At 36.2% G+C, this 17,077-nt stretch overlaps 1 protein-coding gene across 2 annotated transcripts in view; it reads right to left on the reverse strand.

Moving 5' to 3' along the window:
* The window catches only part of TRS120 (transport protein TRS120), a 230,816-nt gene that overhangs the window by 27,066 nt on the left and 186,673 nt on the right, over positions 1-17,077 (reverse strand). Inside the window, exons 9-10 of one of the 2 annotated variants that reach the window (XM_089450070.1) lie at positions 15,487-15,555; positions 9,606-10,604 (exon numbers count right to left, since the gene is read on the reverse strand). In XM_089450070.1, the coding sequence (XP_089306196.1) occupies positions 9,606-10,604; positions 15,487-15,555 (1,068 nt within the window). The remainder of the gene's footprint in view (positions 1-9,605; positions 10,605-15,486; positions 15,556-17,077) is intronic. The other variant, XM_089450071.1, reaches the window with a different exon arrangement.

A 17,077-nucleotide genomic window follows, 5' to 3' on the forward strand; every position in this document is an offset into this window, starting at 1 on the left:
TAGTCAACTCAAGCAAGGATCTACAAGATTCTACACCAGCAAGGAGCATCACAACAAGACCACAAGTATATACAATAAAATCACATCAACTCGAAGATCACCCTGAGGAAGCATCAATGCATCTTCAACATGATCAAGGCAAAGATTTTATCTTCACATATCAAGTAAGTATTTTCATTAATCAATTTGGTTAAATGACTTTGTGTTTGCAAGGAGATCCATAAATTGGTTGGGTCATCAAGATTCCTTGCATAAGAAAGGAGGATAGATATAGTCCTCGGAAGAGATGTCATATGAAATTAATCCTAGGTCCTCTCGTCCCTATGTAGCAGGAGAGGTGCCGTAAAAGAGAGATATGAAATGCTAGAAAATATACTCTCTAAAATGCAGTGAAGAAGGTCATATCACTTAGACCTGATTGAAGGTATCAAAGAATGAAGGGATATCTTCATAAGATCTCAATTGGAAGATCTGGGAGAGATGATAAGAAGATGATCATCATTGATACACTAACTGATAAGGTAACAAATGTCCATAGACAAGGAAGTTACCTCATTCAACAACTTGTGGCCTCTATGCTAGATAGAGAAAGACAAGTTGAGGGAAAAAGTGTTGAAGGTTAAAGGACTCAAACATGTGCAGAAAGGAAAAGGAAGTTCGGTCATCAAACAAAATAGAATAGTATAGCTAATATTATGGAAAGATTATGGAAGCTCATATCACTGGATAAATGGAGGAAGCTGAAGAAAAGGGCTAAGGAAAGAGGGAGTACCAAGATCTCTACTATGATTGAAATTGTATCCCTCACAAAAGGGTCCTACCATAAGCTTTTGTTATAGATATCACCATGGTAATTAGATGCATCATGGCATCATGGAAGCATTTGAAACAAGACCTCAAAACATCAACATGCGAATCATGAAGGACAAAATCCATAGCAGTCAAACATGAAGGATATAGCTCTTGGGAACCTCATTAGACATTGCAGGAAAGGAAGAAGTCATCCCGGACAAGGCTCACCATAAAAAAAGGAAACATTCGTCGGATGGGGATATGCAAGATCCTCAAGATTCTCTAATGGAATCCTCATCGAAGGGTTCACTAATCTAGAGAGGAAGCAAGTGTTTCATCAGAAACTCCAACTTATGGAATTCATGGGATGATGGTATGATGAAGCAGATCAAGGGATTGAAGATATTTTCAATCAAGGAAGTTGTTGGAAGAAGCCTAGATGACCTAAAGGTAAAATGAGGTATGTATGCTTGTGTTTAATATTATAATGTCATGTCATATGGTTGCAGGTAACATGGATCATTACTTCTATCTTGAGAAGCATGATCAAGAGAAAAAGGATCTCCTCCTCTAAAAGGATGCAAGAAGGCATAAAGTCACACTAAGATGAAATCAACATAATATGTCCTCATATGAAGTATGAGGTGGTTGACTACAGTTAAGAAACTTTGATTGAAAGCTCCTGGAATGGAATGTGTGAGGAAGGAAGAGATCGTGAGATATGCAACCATGATGAAGGAAATCAACATCCAAAGGACCAAGAAGACTTGACTAGGAAATCTCCTGGAAAAGATATGAAGACTCTGATGAAAGTCTGAAAAAGATGGAGACCCTTGACAATGGATATCTTTGGGAGATGTGTCAACATGTATAAAGGATGTTGATACCTACAGAAAGATGTCATGATGAAGAGCCATCTCGAAAGGTATGATTTGATTTAATGTTATGATTTCTTGAATAATATCTGGATGAGTTCATGCGGGCTACTGGAACAAGAATTGTAAGTACAAGTACAACTAGCATTCATGTGGTGGATGGAAACTCCTGAAAGAAACATGATGAGGAAGAAGTAGCCACATGACGAAGGTTCCAGATATGTATCAAGAAGGCCACTTTCCATGAAGAAAGGAATGACATGAAAAACCAAGAAGGAAAGTGATCGATGGCTGATGCCCTACAAGGAAGAAGCTCAACTAAATTTCATGACATCAAGGAAAGAAGTTGATCAAGCAACTAGAGGACCCACGAAGAAGAAGATGTTGATTAAAAAGGAGAGTCCCTTGTTAAGAGGGAGTTATGACAGGTCCCTGATCAAGAGGGAGCTTGTATTGAGTCACCCTTGATTAAGAAGGAGTGACAGTTGTGGTTTTCTATTTCATGTGTCATGCACTAGACCAAGACTAAGTGAAGGCCATGAAGAGAAATGTAGACACATGATGGATGTATCCTCCCTAATTTGAGCTAGCAGATTCAACAATTTTTGGCATCAATTGGATCTTATCTTTCGTCATATCGGCACCTACTCTTCGGTTCATTTCTTGTTTGGGTGGCGACTCCATTTCTTTTATTTTTCCTAGGCAAGAAGCCTCCCTCATATCTTCTTGTTTGTTGCTTTTTGGATCCTAGAATTAGATTCATTGCTCAAGTGGCGACTTCACTTCTTTCATCTCTTGATTTTCTTGAGCAAAGATCTCTTTCTATCATCCATTTGGTCCCTCGTTATTCATCATGGATTATTCGTTTAAACCATGTCATTTTACTGATGATCTCCATGATATTCCGGAAGTGGCCATTTCTAGATTACCTTTGTTCTCGAGTGGTGATTCAGTCGCTGTTAGAAGGCATTTATGGAGTTTTTATCGTATAACGTTCATGTATTGTAGAGTTCCTCAATATAATCATGAAGATGTCAAAATGCGTCTATTTGTCCTTTCTTTAGAGGGTGATGCTTTGAATTGGTTTAATAATTGTCCTGAAGACTCTTCACTTCTTTACAAGACAATTTCAATGCTTTTCAAGATAGATATGGTTATCCAGATAGCTCGCCTTGTGCCCCTAAAATTGTGCAACTGAATGAAAGTAATCTTATAAAAGGTCCAGCTGTCGATCAAAGATTTCAAGACAATTCTTCATATCAGAATGTGCCATCCACCTGTACCATTACAGAACAAATTCATGATAGTAGAAGAAAATATGACGACCATGCAAACAAATCATAAGAAAGAGATTAACTCTATGCAGCGTTGCTTGATGACCATAAAGGAAAAGGACGATAAAGTAATAAAAGATATGGAAGCTAATCAGATATGTCTTCAGAATAAGTTATTGATCATGGAAGAAGACCATGCCAGGGAAATCAGTGTTATGAAGGTTGAACACTCTAGTCAGATAGATGCCATTAAAATACAGGTTCAGAAATTTCAACAATGGTCAGAGGATGAAAGAAACCAGGGAACGTCAATAGATCAGGAGCCTCCTTATCTGTTACAACAAGCTCCATCTTATTATGAGGAGGTCATTGGTTCAATTGAAAGGTGGTTAATTGAAGGTGATCCAAATAAAATTAAAAACGATAAAGATCAAATGCAAGACGAAGAAAGACATGTCATGCATATCTTACATACTTCATCTAAGAGCTTTAAAGCAGAAGTTCCACGTCATCAGTGACACAACCTGCCACAAAGAAAAAGCGCAAGAGAAAGAAAATGAGAAAAAGATTTGATGCATCAGACGGCCACGAGCAACTTGATTTTCGGATAGGAAAAAGTCCTACCGTATGCAAAATTGGACATGGCACATCCGACAAGCAGCCGACAGATTTGCCTGAAAGCAGGAAAATGCTTAGTATACACTATATTGAACACATCTGATGCCATGGGGCATCCTCTGTATTTCTAACCCTACTCCTTGTTTTTTCAGCATCTTCATTTCCGTTTTAGGATTAAATTTACTGTTCATGTTACTAGATAGTTAATAAATGAAGAGCTTATATCTTTCCTGTGCTTAATGTTATATGATGATTTTTGGATGGACGCTACTTATGTTTTATTGTGTGTTGCATGGATGCAGATTCTGGATTCTCACATTCCTACAGTGCAGCAACGTGTTCCCAAGTAAAGCCAGATGTTGACCACATGTCAGCTACCCATAGCAGTACACCCCCTTTTTCACAAAAGGGATAGCGCTTGATCGATGTGTCCGTGCCATTCGACTATCATCATCAGCTCGATCATGTTATATTGTAAACCCAGTCTGCTGTGTAAATTGTAAATAATCATAGCAGATCTGAGTCATGTATGTAAATTGCCTAGGCAAACCTAATTTTCTAGTGATAATCTATGTTCCGGAAGGTTTTTTGCCTCACCAATCCATGATCGGCAAAGTTTTCCTTCAGCCTAACCCCAAAGCCGGAATGAATTTTGTCATTAGAATCTTAGGGGAATCCTAGTGTGCTAGGTCGAATCTATGTAAAAGTAATTTGGAAATAATTCTAACTATTTGTTTAGGTTATTACAAATTGCTTGATCTGCTAGATTATATTTGTGTCGCATAACTGGCTGGTCTATGAGGGTCTATGTCAAATGGGTTTTTCCCCTTGAAATGTAAAATTGTGAAAGTCATGATGTAAAGTGTCTTGAGGGTTAGAAAATAATTAATCCCCTCATGGGTCCTAGGTCCTAGGTGATTTTTCCAAAGGCTAAGTTCGAGGATCTAAAAATTAAAAATTAAAAATTAAAAAAAAAATAATAAAAAATAAAAGATATAAATAATAAAAAATAAAATTAAAAATAACTAAAAAATAAAATAAATTAAAATTTGAAAAATAAATTAAAAAATAAAAATTTGAAAAATAAAATAAAATAATAATAAATCAAAAATTTTGAGGAAATAAATGCAAAATTTAAATTTTTAATATATTAAAATGCATTTAAAATTTCGACGGATGAGATTAAAAGAGATTTTGATCCTCATCAACAGTTGAGATCATTTTGACATGGATCACTCGAACTAGCCGTTGGGAAATTTTTCCTTTAAATAAGGTGTCAGGGGTCATTTTAGATCATTGGATCTAGAGTCGTGTGCTAAAGAAAGCTCTCTTGTAGTCATTTTTTGTGCAATAAAGAAAGACTTTGGGGTTGAAAATCTCGCTGGTGTTACTCTTCTGGAAATGTTGTAAGATGTTTTATTTTTCTGCATAATTTTATTTTCAGCCATTGATAATAGCTTGATGAAGATTGATTTAGGCACAGGTATCTTGTCTGATCTCTGGGGTTTGAATGATAGTTTAATTTCTGAAATATAATGGCAGGTATCTCCATTTGATCTAAATTTCTCTGTTGTTTTCTCCCTATGTTAATGGTCGATTTAAGTTGTGCAGGATATACTTAGTTTTGAGTTTACCAGGCGTTAGGGGAAGCTCTCAGCTGAACCAGCCAACTCCCGGATTGCATTTTCTGAAAGAGCCCAGCCAGTTTTGATCCTGGGCTTATCATTTGAAAAAAAAATTATGAATGCATGAAGGGTTTTCTGAAGCACCTCACATTAAATTTAAAAATTCTGAAAATATTTATGTGCCATACCGACAGATCTGGCTATTTAGAGCCTTTAATTTGTAAATATTGTAATTATTTAGCTAGGGTTTTAAGGTTTCATTATTAATTTTGTTTCTTGCACATTTTACTTCTCGGTGTTCTGTTTTTGCCATTACAGGTTGCAGGTACAGATCCTGGAAATTTTTCGGGGTTTTCATTAGACAAATCTGAATGCAAGACAATTTAAAATTTATTGGAGAATTTGGAGGGTTTTCTGATCTATCTATCTGTTGTTCTTGGGGTTTCATTTCGCAAGAAAAATTAAAAAAAAAAAATTGCGCATACGCTAGTCTCAGGCTTAGAAAATCAAAAGAAAAATTTGAGATTATACAGCTGCATCCATCATCGGTTTCCTTTCCTGCGTACTGGCTCCTGTCACTCCATTCTCACACGTTGTTTTCTTCTCCATGCAATTTTTCATTCACACAACCTGTCTTCCTGCATGTTGCTCTTCCTCCCCACGCTCTCCTCGTCCCTTTTCACACAATCTCTCCACTCCAGCGCCCTTCCTCATTTGCGCACACCATTCACCTTTCAGCTCTCCTCAGCAAATCTGCCATCTGCGTTTCTCCACACTGTCGTAGCTCCATTCTCAGCCACCTGCAAAACAAAGAAATCCCTACGCTGACATGTCCTCTCTGCCTACGTAAACAGATCCGTAGCCCCTTGCTCAAGCTCAAAGTTCTGTCTGTCGTCGACCCTTCTCCAAATGTTGCCATCAAAATTCCGCGGACCTGCTCAAAATTCTGCGGACCTGCACACGCCCATGCACAAATGCAAAAACGTTGAAATGATACGAGGTAAGTAAGATTTGGGCTCACACATTATAAAATTCAATTTTTCTTTTATGACGGTTTGGGGTTTTTCATTATGCGTAGGCAGTAAAATCATAAAGGGAATTCGATTTTTTTCTTAGGTTTTGATTTGTATTGAGTTAGCGTTAATATTTTGTTAGGTGTTAATTTAATTTTTAGATTTTATAAATTTTACTTTTTTGCATATATTAGATCACGTTTTGATTTTTATTTTATAGTCTTCAGATATGTTACATTTAGTTTTAGTTTTGTTTTATTTTTTAATAAATCAAAAATCATAAAAAATACAAATATAAAATATAAAAAATCACAAATGGTTTTAAAAAAATAAAGGTTCCTTTTCATTTTTTTTTAGTTTAGAATAGATTTTAGTTTTGTTTTGATTTCATAAATCGGAAGTTATAAAATAATAAAAATCATAAAAAGCCATAAAATGTTAGGGTAGATATTTTATAATCTTTATTTAGTTTTTTAATTAGACTTTTTTTAATAATTTTTAGTTTTAAATTTCATTTTAATTGTAAATATTTATTAAATATTTAGTTTATTTTAGTAATTTTAAGTTTCGTTTACTTTAGTTTTTATAGTTTAGTTTTGTTTTTAAAAAAATTAAAAATTTCTGAAAAACGACTAATTAAATTTTGAAAATTCCTTTTAAAGTCTTTTTCTGTTGTGGTTAAATGAGCCTAAATGTTTATATCTGGAGATTAACTATTTGAATATGGTTAGCATTTAAATTTCGTGGATGCTCATAGTATTTGATTTTTTCTGGAAATTTAATTGTCGGAGCATAGTTAAAGCGTTGTGCATTTATTGAACATCTTGCATCGCTTGGGTTATTCGATGATAAATGATTGTTTTACAAGGTTCATATTTCTGCAACATTTAATAAATAATCATTTAATCATTAACTCCATAAGGCACTGGTACATTAATTTCTAAAATCAATCAGGTGCTAAATTGCCTTGCTGTGTCTCCCAACCCAACTGGTCCACAGTTGGTCTTCGTTCATTCCATAGGGTCTACCCCCCTTAGCCTCGGGAGACGGCTTAAACGGAGAGATCGAGGATCAGGGTGACAGCCCCCGATCTGAGCACTATCGTGACAATCTATGCGCAACAGAACCCAACAACAATTTCTGTAACTTCGACCTTGATGCAGCGTTAATAGCTTCACAACTTCGACCTTGCAGCTTCACAGCTTCAATGCAATTTCAGAATTTCGTCTTGCCCAATAACTGTAGAAACCCTAACAAAAAAGAGAGAGAGAGAGGCCCAAAACTTTAAACTTGTTCTTCTTCTCCTTCTTTGTCCTTTTCTAGCTTCTATCTTGAGGAGGTCAAACTTCCTTGAGTGAGAGTGTCCAAATGAGATCGAGTTCCTTCTTATTTATAGGCTTGTGAGGGGTACAAATTGCTCTCTTTTAGGCCGACTTGTCCTTCATGTAGGCCGACTTGATCTTTGTGCCATGACGAGGTCTTGGAGGTTCTTTTGACTCTATTTTGACTCAAATAAATTTTCTTTGCAATATGTAACATGCCCAAATGGGTCTTCAATATATCACAATGACTCAATTGACTTTATGACAAACCTAAAAGCACTCAATGGGTACTTGACCTAAAAATAAATTATCTTGAGCATGAAACCCATGCCTCAAGAATAACAATAATAAATTTATTTTTCTCTTTTCATTAAATACATAAAATCATGATTACATATGTCATTATGAAGACCGAACCTAGTTACCTATTTCAACAGGGACATGCAAGCGTTCCTTGTCTTTCATGAAATAGCGAAACATTGGCCCACAAACCAGGTGATGGTCGTATGAGTGAGGTAGACCTCATGCTGCGCTTATGCCCACATGCTAATTTGTAAGTCCCGGCCATCTTTTGCATTTAGATTTATCTTGTGTTTTTCTTGTGGTCATATTATGCTTGTTTTTGTTTTTATTAGTCGCATCAACCTCTTGGGCTACATTTCCATGCCTCACCCAAGTATGAGGATGTGTGGATGAAATACCAATGAATTAGTGGTCAACTAAACCCGAATAATGGAGGTGGAAAAGTGGCTTGTAATGTAAGACAGAAAGTGGTAAGTATGGAATAGGGAGAGATGGGGCTACACTATCTCGATCGGGGTTTCTCAAGTAATTCCCTTCCTAAAGTCATTGGCCCATTATAGGAGATCCCACTAGACTAGGATTCAAAATTAACCCCCCATTTAAGGTGCGGGAACAATATCACGGCCAAGACCCTTCTTTCTTCCAAGTTACCCTATAATCCATGTCAAAATGCCCAAATACAGACAAGCCTAAGCACCCTGCTGCAAAATGAATAAAGTAACTTTTGATCAAAATCCCACCATCTAACATGTGCTCTTGGCAAATGGGCAAGGAAACATACGACTGATGCAGGTGGCAGAGATATGAATAGCATGTCACATTAGCTACTAGTGGCTCTAAAGGGCTGCTGGCTGCCAGCTTGAAAAGAAGAATAGGAGAAAAGTTTCTCCTAGGAGTCACCCACTTTTAGTGGGTAACAGGGACATTATCCCAAGATGGAAGCCCAAGAAATTTCATATTTAAGGGAGAACTGTTGATTGGGCTGAATCTGATTGTCACTCATGATTGAGATTGGTGTAATTTTTTCCTTCCAATAGATGTGTTAAGAACTTAATTGTGTATTTATTCACTAGATCTGTGATTGCTAGGTTAATAAATTGTTGAGTGTGAGGTTAAAGGAAATTTAACAACTGAAATGGAATGCACAAAAGATAAACTAAAAAGTATTGAATTTGTAAAATGGAAGAGACAAAACAACTTTCCAAAAAGTATTGACAAAAAGTATCTTATCCTTTACATGACGCAAAAACTATACACTCAAAAATGAAGGAAATTCTGCAAGTATACTAATCACAAAATAAATGAGGAAGATTCATCTATACACTATTCTGCAGCATTCTGAACGCAAACGATTACTCTACTACAGTTTAACTTCTCCAATACGTCCTTGATCATGTAACAGTCCTATCAACCATCAAGCTTAATTAATAAATTCAATCCAATCCTGCATTACTTTGAAGTCTTGGTTCTTCACTTCTTGAAATATCATCTAGGACTCAAAATCTAGATTATCCAAACTACCACACACACTTGTATATGTTGGTAGATCTCCAATGGCGAGCGTACAGGCTATGAGTAGCTCCATAAGCACCAGGTCTAGCATTTTAGTATTTGCCTAAATGGGGTCCTTTACAAACTTGTCAATGGAAAACATTAAGGTTTCTAAGTCAAATAAAAATATATGGCGTGCATATTAGTAGTTGATATAAAGATCCATTTGACTGCTAATCAGTTAACCTTCATATCATCAGCTACATCAGAAGGTAAAAGTTGGGAATCATACCAGCCCAGAGGGCAGTTGCCTTGCTACCATCAAAACAATTTTCTCCAGCTACATCTCGGCAAGTGATACTCAGGATCATCCTGATTGCTTCCTTTGTGTTATTACGAACAAGGATCTCCAAAGGTGTCAACTCATGAGCTAATATAGAACCCTTTCGTTGACCTTTTGCAAGAAAATCAGAATAACTTTCACTTTCAATTATGGGGGTGTTCAAATTAGCTTCCTGTGATGTGTCGGTAATGACATTTGAAGAATGGTTCCTTCCAAGCCTGAAACCAAAAGTTAATGGATCTGGCAACAAAACATCCATAACAGATGTCTGTAATGCTTCTTGAACTGCATCTTTGATGTTCATCTCTCCAAAACTGTTCCTTCCAGACTGCCATTTTACTTTTATTCTAGAAGTCAAATCTTTAATAGCAGCATTTAATTCAGCCTTTGTTTGTTTCTCTGCATTACTTGAAATTTTAACCACAAAGCCTTCCTTCCCTTTGGTTTCCATCCCAAAAAAAGATTTATCAAGAACAGGTAGTTTGAAATGCTCCAATGGTATCAAAACCCTGGCTGCATAATCCCTATCAATTCTTGTGGTTGGATAAAGGCAATCCACTGTTTGCCCATCTTTTACCGTCTCTGTATTTTCATCTTCTCTTTTGTTTCCCTGGATGCAGACCGTTATCTCAAACATGACTTCTGTTGGATTCCGGAACTCTAGTTCAAGAAGACGCAATCCCCAGCTTCCTCTGTATGGATCAATTTTAACTAAGCTATCAGCAATATTCTCTGTTGCTGTGCCACTATCCATGATATATTGACCTGCAGCACTTGGTGCTGGAAGGGTTCTACTGATCTCTGCTGGAATTTCCATTGAAAGCAAGCGGGCCTGCACTAGGCACAGTCCCTGGAGGACACGTACCTGTAATGGAACAGTCAGTCGCCTACCCGGAGGGTATGAACATGAATCATTCTGTATGTCATCTCCTACTTGTGCTAATGTTCCTGTCAAGCAAATAGCAACATTTAGTTTAAAGCCATAAATTAAAACTCCAATCTCTATCCAATTACAATGCACTGGTCATCGCATTAGTATTGGTATCGAATGCACTGCACAAGCATCTCTGCATTATTTGACCACAAAGAGATCGATAGGTAAACCATAGAAACCAAGATAAAAACAAAAAAAAAGTAACAAATTTGTTGGACAGAAATTTCAAAAGACATTTTTGGGAAAAGATCAGGATGGTATTCGACAAAAGTATCTAAATTTCTCAAGGGACTCAACCAATAAGGAAGTAAAATGGCTCTCAAAAAGAGTTGATTCAAGTCACTCCTACCAGTGAATAAATCAAAAATGCCATTGTAAGGGAAACATTGATAAAGCCATAAACGTGAGTGCATGGAAGAATCAATCAAGAGAACCACTCAAAATCCATGCAGTGCCAAAAGAATATAAAATAATGTCCATCACTGGATAAAACAGAAAAATATGGAATTTCCAGTACAGTTCTTTTTCAGTTTTTTCTTTTCTTAGTTCATTGTTTGATTTTGCTATGTTTTTTGGATGGGACCATAGGGTCAATGACTGAACATAGGTCAACACCCAATGATTGGGTATTCACCATGGTTGATGGCCACTGACCGCTGGCCCGCTATTGAGAAAAAAAATGTCTGTTTTTATACAGAGACAATCATGCTTGACAAACTCTGCCAAACCCCTCTCCAAGGATGGACTCTGCAATTGATATAAAACAAAAATAAATTTCTGATTGATAAAAGTGTCAATTTAACCACTAAAAGTTTGAATGGAAGGCTCAATAACCTATATAAAACTTGACCACTTAATAGTAAATATATAACATTGGTCTCATAGTCAAACCATGACATCTAAATATCTATCAAGAACATGTTACAGGTATCTAACATAACAAAAAGCCTATTATGATATCTACTTTAGAGATATCCAAACTTCCATGGTTCATCTATATCGTGCACAACTCGTCTATGATTAAGCTTTCTATTGTGATAGGAAGTATCATATGAAAGTACAAATGTCATGATTCACAAACACCAATATTCCAACAAGACTCTGGAATGGGGGGACGCGGGTGCAGGGAGACACACAGGGGGGTGTTATGAATAAAATATATATAAAAGTAATATAAATATAAATAATGATGATAATGGTAATAATGATTAGTTTATTAGTAATTAGTATTGAAGAGGCATGTCTAAAAGGGACATGACCTTCCATGAAGAGGTACCTACCTAGGGTATATAAACAGGCCCTCACTCTCATTGGCATAATCATTCTTATTCATACATTTTAATATATTCTTGTATCTTCAATGGAGATCTATATATTCCAAGTCTTCTAGAGTATTTAACTTAAGTATGAACTTTGTCTGTCACATTGGTATCAAAGCATTCCTCTGAGTACACGAACTTTGTTCGTTACAATGGCATCAGAGCAATTCGATCCTCTAGCCGCTCAATCGCTGCAGAGAGCCCCGTCTTCCGATCCAGGTCTTTGGTCGACAAAATTCGTCAACCTTGTTGTCGTTCAAGCATTTTGCTACACAGTGTGGAGGTTATACATTTTGTAGGTTTCATCCACAAGCCTTTGGCCATTTAAGAAAAAAGGCAAAAAAAAAAATTATATATATATATATATATATATAATAAATAAATAAAAAAAGGACCATATATATTCATAAAAAAAGAAGATATATCTATTAATGTGAAAAAAATACCGAAATACAAAAAAAAAATATTAAAAATAAATAAATCAATCAATCAAAGTTCTATATTGAAAGTAAATAAATCAAATTTCTATATTGAAAGTAAATAAATAAAACCAAAAAAAAAAATCAATTTACCTAGCCGTTGAATGGACAACAGATTCTTGAGTCACCGATGTTTGATTGGACTGTCCCCCATTCCGCCACAAGTACCTGGTCGCTTCAATACACCACCATGGCTCACTACTGTCACCACTAGTCAAATTCGACACAAACCAAAGTGTCATATATCCTACTTCTGAAAACGTCGCTCAAACTCATCCAACATCTCGTTAATCCAGCCGCTCAAACCGTTAGTACAACCACGCAACAGTCAACACCATCAATTCAGTGAGAACAGCCGCAGTCCTGCTTGTTGTCGGGGTTCTTTTTTCCTGTTCATTACATAGTAATATATGTAAATAAAAAGAAAGCCAAAATTAAATTAAAAAATCAGTGTTGTCGTGGTCTATCCCTATCAGTGAAGATCTGTTCTGCCACCAAACCCTATCCATCGTCACCACCGCCACTGCTTCTGGAACCCACCCGCTGACACAAACCTTCGAGAACTCACAACTCAGTAATCGACCACACTCCCAGTTGTTCTCCCTTTTAGTTCCGACAACCTGATATATCCTTACATCCGCCTACTCTATCGCCCCCCTTTTTCGATCCTTTGTCAATCTGTTCCAAATCAAAACACCTTCGTGTATCGTTTCAATTCCACCCATTCGTATAGTCACACCTCCGCATATAGTTTTGATTCCACCCATTCACAAAGTCACACCTCAACATTTGGAACTTTTAATTTTGGAGGAAATATTTCAGGCTTAAAGGTTTAAGAGGTTTAAAAAAATAACATTATTGTGAAAGCCAATTCTTCTTTTCTTCAATATTTATGAATATATATATACATATAGCCAGAAAGTTTATATATATATATAAAGGAAAAGACATCATTTAAATTAAAAGTATTGAAGTTTAAATTAACGAAAAAATAAAAGTATTGTTATAAAGGATAGAAGGGTTATTTTTAAAAAAACCCTAAGTTCATCATGACAAAGCAAAATGGAGACCATCATTGACGAGAAAGAAATTGAGTCTAATTCATAAATGAAAAAGGGAAGATTTCCTAAAACTTTTAATATATGCGCTATTTAAAATCGAAGGATCACTTGTGGGAAATGATGTTATCATCTCTATTGATCCTACTCAAAATAATAATTATGTTAGTACTAAATATGCTAACCAATTAGTAATTCTTAAATCAAATATAATCAAAACGAATTTTGTTGACACAAGTGACAAGCATTACGACATAATCAATCTACAACTAAGTATTGGAGACTATACTTTTGTTTCACAATTCACCATTAAAACCTTATTTTGTGACAATAGTGATATAATTCTAGGTTCACCCTGGATCGATGACTAGGATCTATTATCCTAAATATGAAGAAGTTTTTGACATTTTCATACAAAAAGAAAAGGATAACATTACAAGATATTACAGTGAAACCAGATTTCATAACACCAGAAGATATACAAGAAATTTCAAAAGTCATTCTTCGAGAATGTAAAAAAGAGATTAAAAATATGCAAAAGGAAATTGACAAAATCAGCGTTGACAAGAATGAAGAAGTTACTTGCCTCAAGGACCACAACGAGAAATTATTGACGCAAATTGAGAAACTTAAAATGACAAGAAATCCTTGAAAAACAAGCTAGAAGAATTCCACATGAAAGACATATCGAAGTCTTCAGACATAACCGTCCAAGTTGAAGAAAAAGGAACAAATACCAAACTTGTGAATATTAGAACTCAAGAAGATGACAACCCAGTTGAAAGGAGAACACATTCAGAAGTTGCAGTTCAAACGATGAAAAACCAAGTGAATATTTTGTAACCAACTCGATGACATCAGAACCTGAAGTAAAACAGAATCTTGCCACACACATGATAAAGGAAGGACAAACCAAAAGAACTCCTTATCTACCTCTGAATACAAGAATAGACATCTCAATCAATCTACGAACCCGTATCACTTAGAACATAAATAACAAACTTATGTTCAAAAGTATACTGAATGCGCAAAACTCAATCAAGTGATAATAATTCATCACAAGTTTCAAGTAATCGAAAGATTCCACAGAAGATTAATTTAGGATGGTCAGATCCTTCCTTTGTGGGACAATTTTATATATCATTCCAAGGGTAATATCATCATGTATCGACGAAGATGACAGTTTCGAGACAAGAAGACATTCGAAACAAAAACAAAACAAAACAAAAAAAAAAGATCAAGCCTTTCATCAACAAGCTTTGAGGACAAAGCTTTTTTGAAGAGGAAGGCAATGTTATGAATAAAATATATATATATATAAATAATATAAATATAAATAATGATGATAATTTTAATAATGACTAGTTTATTAGTAATTAGTATTGAAGAGGCATGTCTAAATGAGACATGACCTTCCATGAGGAGGTATATGCCTAGGGTATATAAGCAGGCCCTCACTATCATTGGCATAATCATTATTATTCATACATTTTAATATATATTTTTGTATCTTCAATGGAGATCTATATATTCCAAGTCTTCTGGAGTATTTAACTTAAGTACGAACTTTGTCTGTAACATTGGTATCAGAGCATTCCTCTAAGTGAACGAACTTTGTTCCTTACAGGGGACATGCGGGGCAACTCTCAAATTTTAGAGAAATTTAGGGGGGGATAGGGAGAAGTCGACGTATGTAATTTTTTTAATATATATATATATATATAATTCAAATTCATATACAATAATGAAAGCATAAATATATTGAACCATACATAATTGAATTAAATAATGAAATATATTGATCCATATTCACCCTTCATATCATTCATCCATACACCACAAGATTCAATAATGAAATACATAAATCCATATTCTTCATTCATCATTCTAGAATCTACATTGATTTGAAAATTAAATTTATCATTCATCATTCTAGAATGTAAATTGATTTAAAATTTAAATTCATCACTAATCATTCTAGAATTAGATTAGTATTAAGCAAAATATACTATAGTAGATACCAATGTTATTGGAACTGACCAGTCATTGAACTGAAAAACCCTCTGAACCGAGAACTGGACGAAACCGGATCAGTGCCCATTAAAATACCTAACCAAAACACATTTGACCAAAAACACCAAAAATATTCAAAATTTAAAGAAAAACATATATATTCATGTGCATCCATATGAACCCAAACCATTTATGCACCAAATAAGCAAGCGTTCTCATTTATATAGCATGTAAGGGTACATATAACCAAAATAGCACAGAGTGCAATCCATCTCTGAACCGAAAATACATCAACAAACAAGTTCTAGATGGCCTCTAGAATCAATCCATCTCTGAACCGAAAATACATCAACAAGCAAGCTCTAGACAACCTCAAACATCCTGTTACCCACCATTTTGTGGGTAATATCCCTAGGAGAAAAAAATTCTCCAAGATGGTCCTCAGCGGGCAGCGAGCAGCCCATTACAAGCATCAACGATCTCATTGTGCCGTTTCTCCGCCACCTGAGCTAGCCATGTGGTCCCTCACCCATCTGCCATGATCGTATGTTTGAAGGTGAGCCTCCCGAATCTAAAGGTATGCCTTGTCATTTTGAAATTGAGTATTGTAGTTTGCTTATCATGGACACTTCTGGGCGTGGATTAATGGGGGGATTCAGTAGAAAGGATGGGCTAGGTTTGTGCTTCTGTCCCCTAGACCCCTATTAGAAATTAACCATTGATTCTAGTCCTGTGGGATCTCTTTTACTGACCATTTGGTTTCAAGGATGGTATTTCACAGGAAACCCCGATTTTGGTTGCGTGGTCTCGCTCCCTTATCCGCTTATATTGCCCTCTTTCCATTCATTATTACCCCATCCATCATTTCTCCCACTTGGGTCCACATCCCTCCATCAGGTCCACATAGGGTTAGCTCACCCCTTCCCCTTGCCCACACCTTGGGTCATGGCCTGGAATGAAGCCCAGAGGTTGATGCAGCTAAAAAGAAAGTTAAAAGCATATATGGCCACATTCAACAGGAAAAGTACCACAAAATGCAAAAGATGGTCGGGACAAAAACATTTAGCACGTGGGCAAAAGCCAATACATGAGCTCTACCCCACCATCATGGCCATCACCCTGGTTCCTACAGGTTCTATGAGCCTTCTTCATCATATAGGAACCCATGATTGTCCCAACCCCTGGTGGGCGATGAACCGTCTCACCTTAAAAGCGGGAATTCACTACTATATCTTATCCATCGTGCTCTAACCCTTCAGCCCCGAGTCATTAATCAAAGAAAATCATAAAAAGGCAAAAGGCATATCAAGAAGGGTGGAAGAATCAAGGCCTGGGCACCTCATGTACCACAATTGTTCTATCCTACACATTATAAACCCAAGTGTGGGTTTTCCTCTTATTAGCTACCCTTGTACCCCAACATGTGACCCAGGGCTGCCCCTTCTCATCCCCTACTTCATCCACCTACCTGTCACATGCCACCACCTTTTGACAGATGTACCTTGACTATATTATCCCCTTTAGAGGTAGAAACCACCTAATAGGATACTTGGTTAACCCCATTAGGAGTTTAGGAGACATTGGCACATCCCGAAGCCCATTATGGAAGGGTAGGCCA

The sequence above is a fragment of the Pinus tabuliformis genome, chromosome X, assembly GCF_031772625.1.
Source record: "Pinus tabuliformis cultivar Carrire ecotype Pingquan chromosome X, CPIR1, whole genome shotgun sequence".
Taxonomy (NCBI): Eukaryota; Viridiplantae; Streptophyta; class Pinopsida; order Pinales; family Pinaceae; genus Pinus; species Pinus tabuliformis.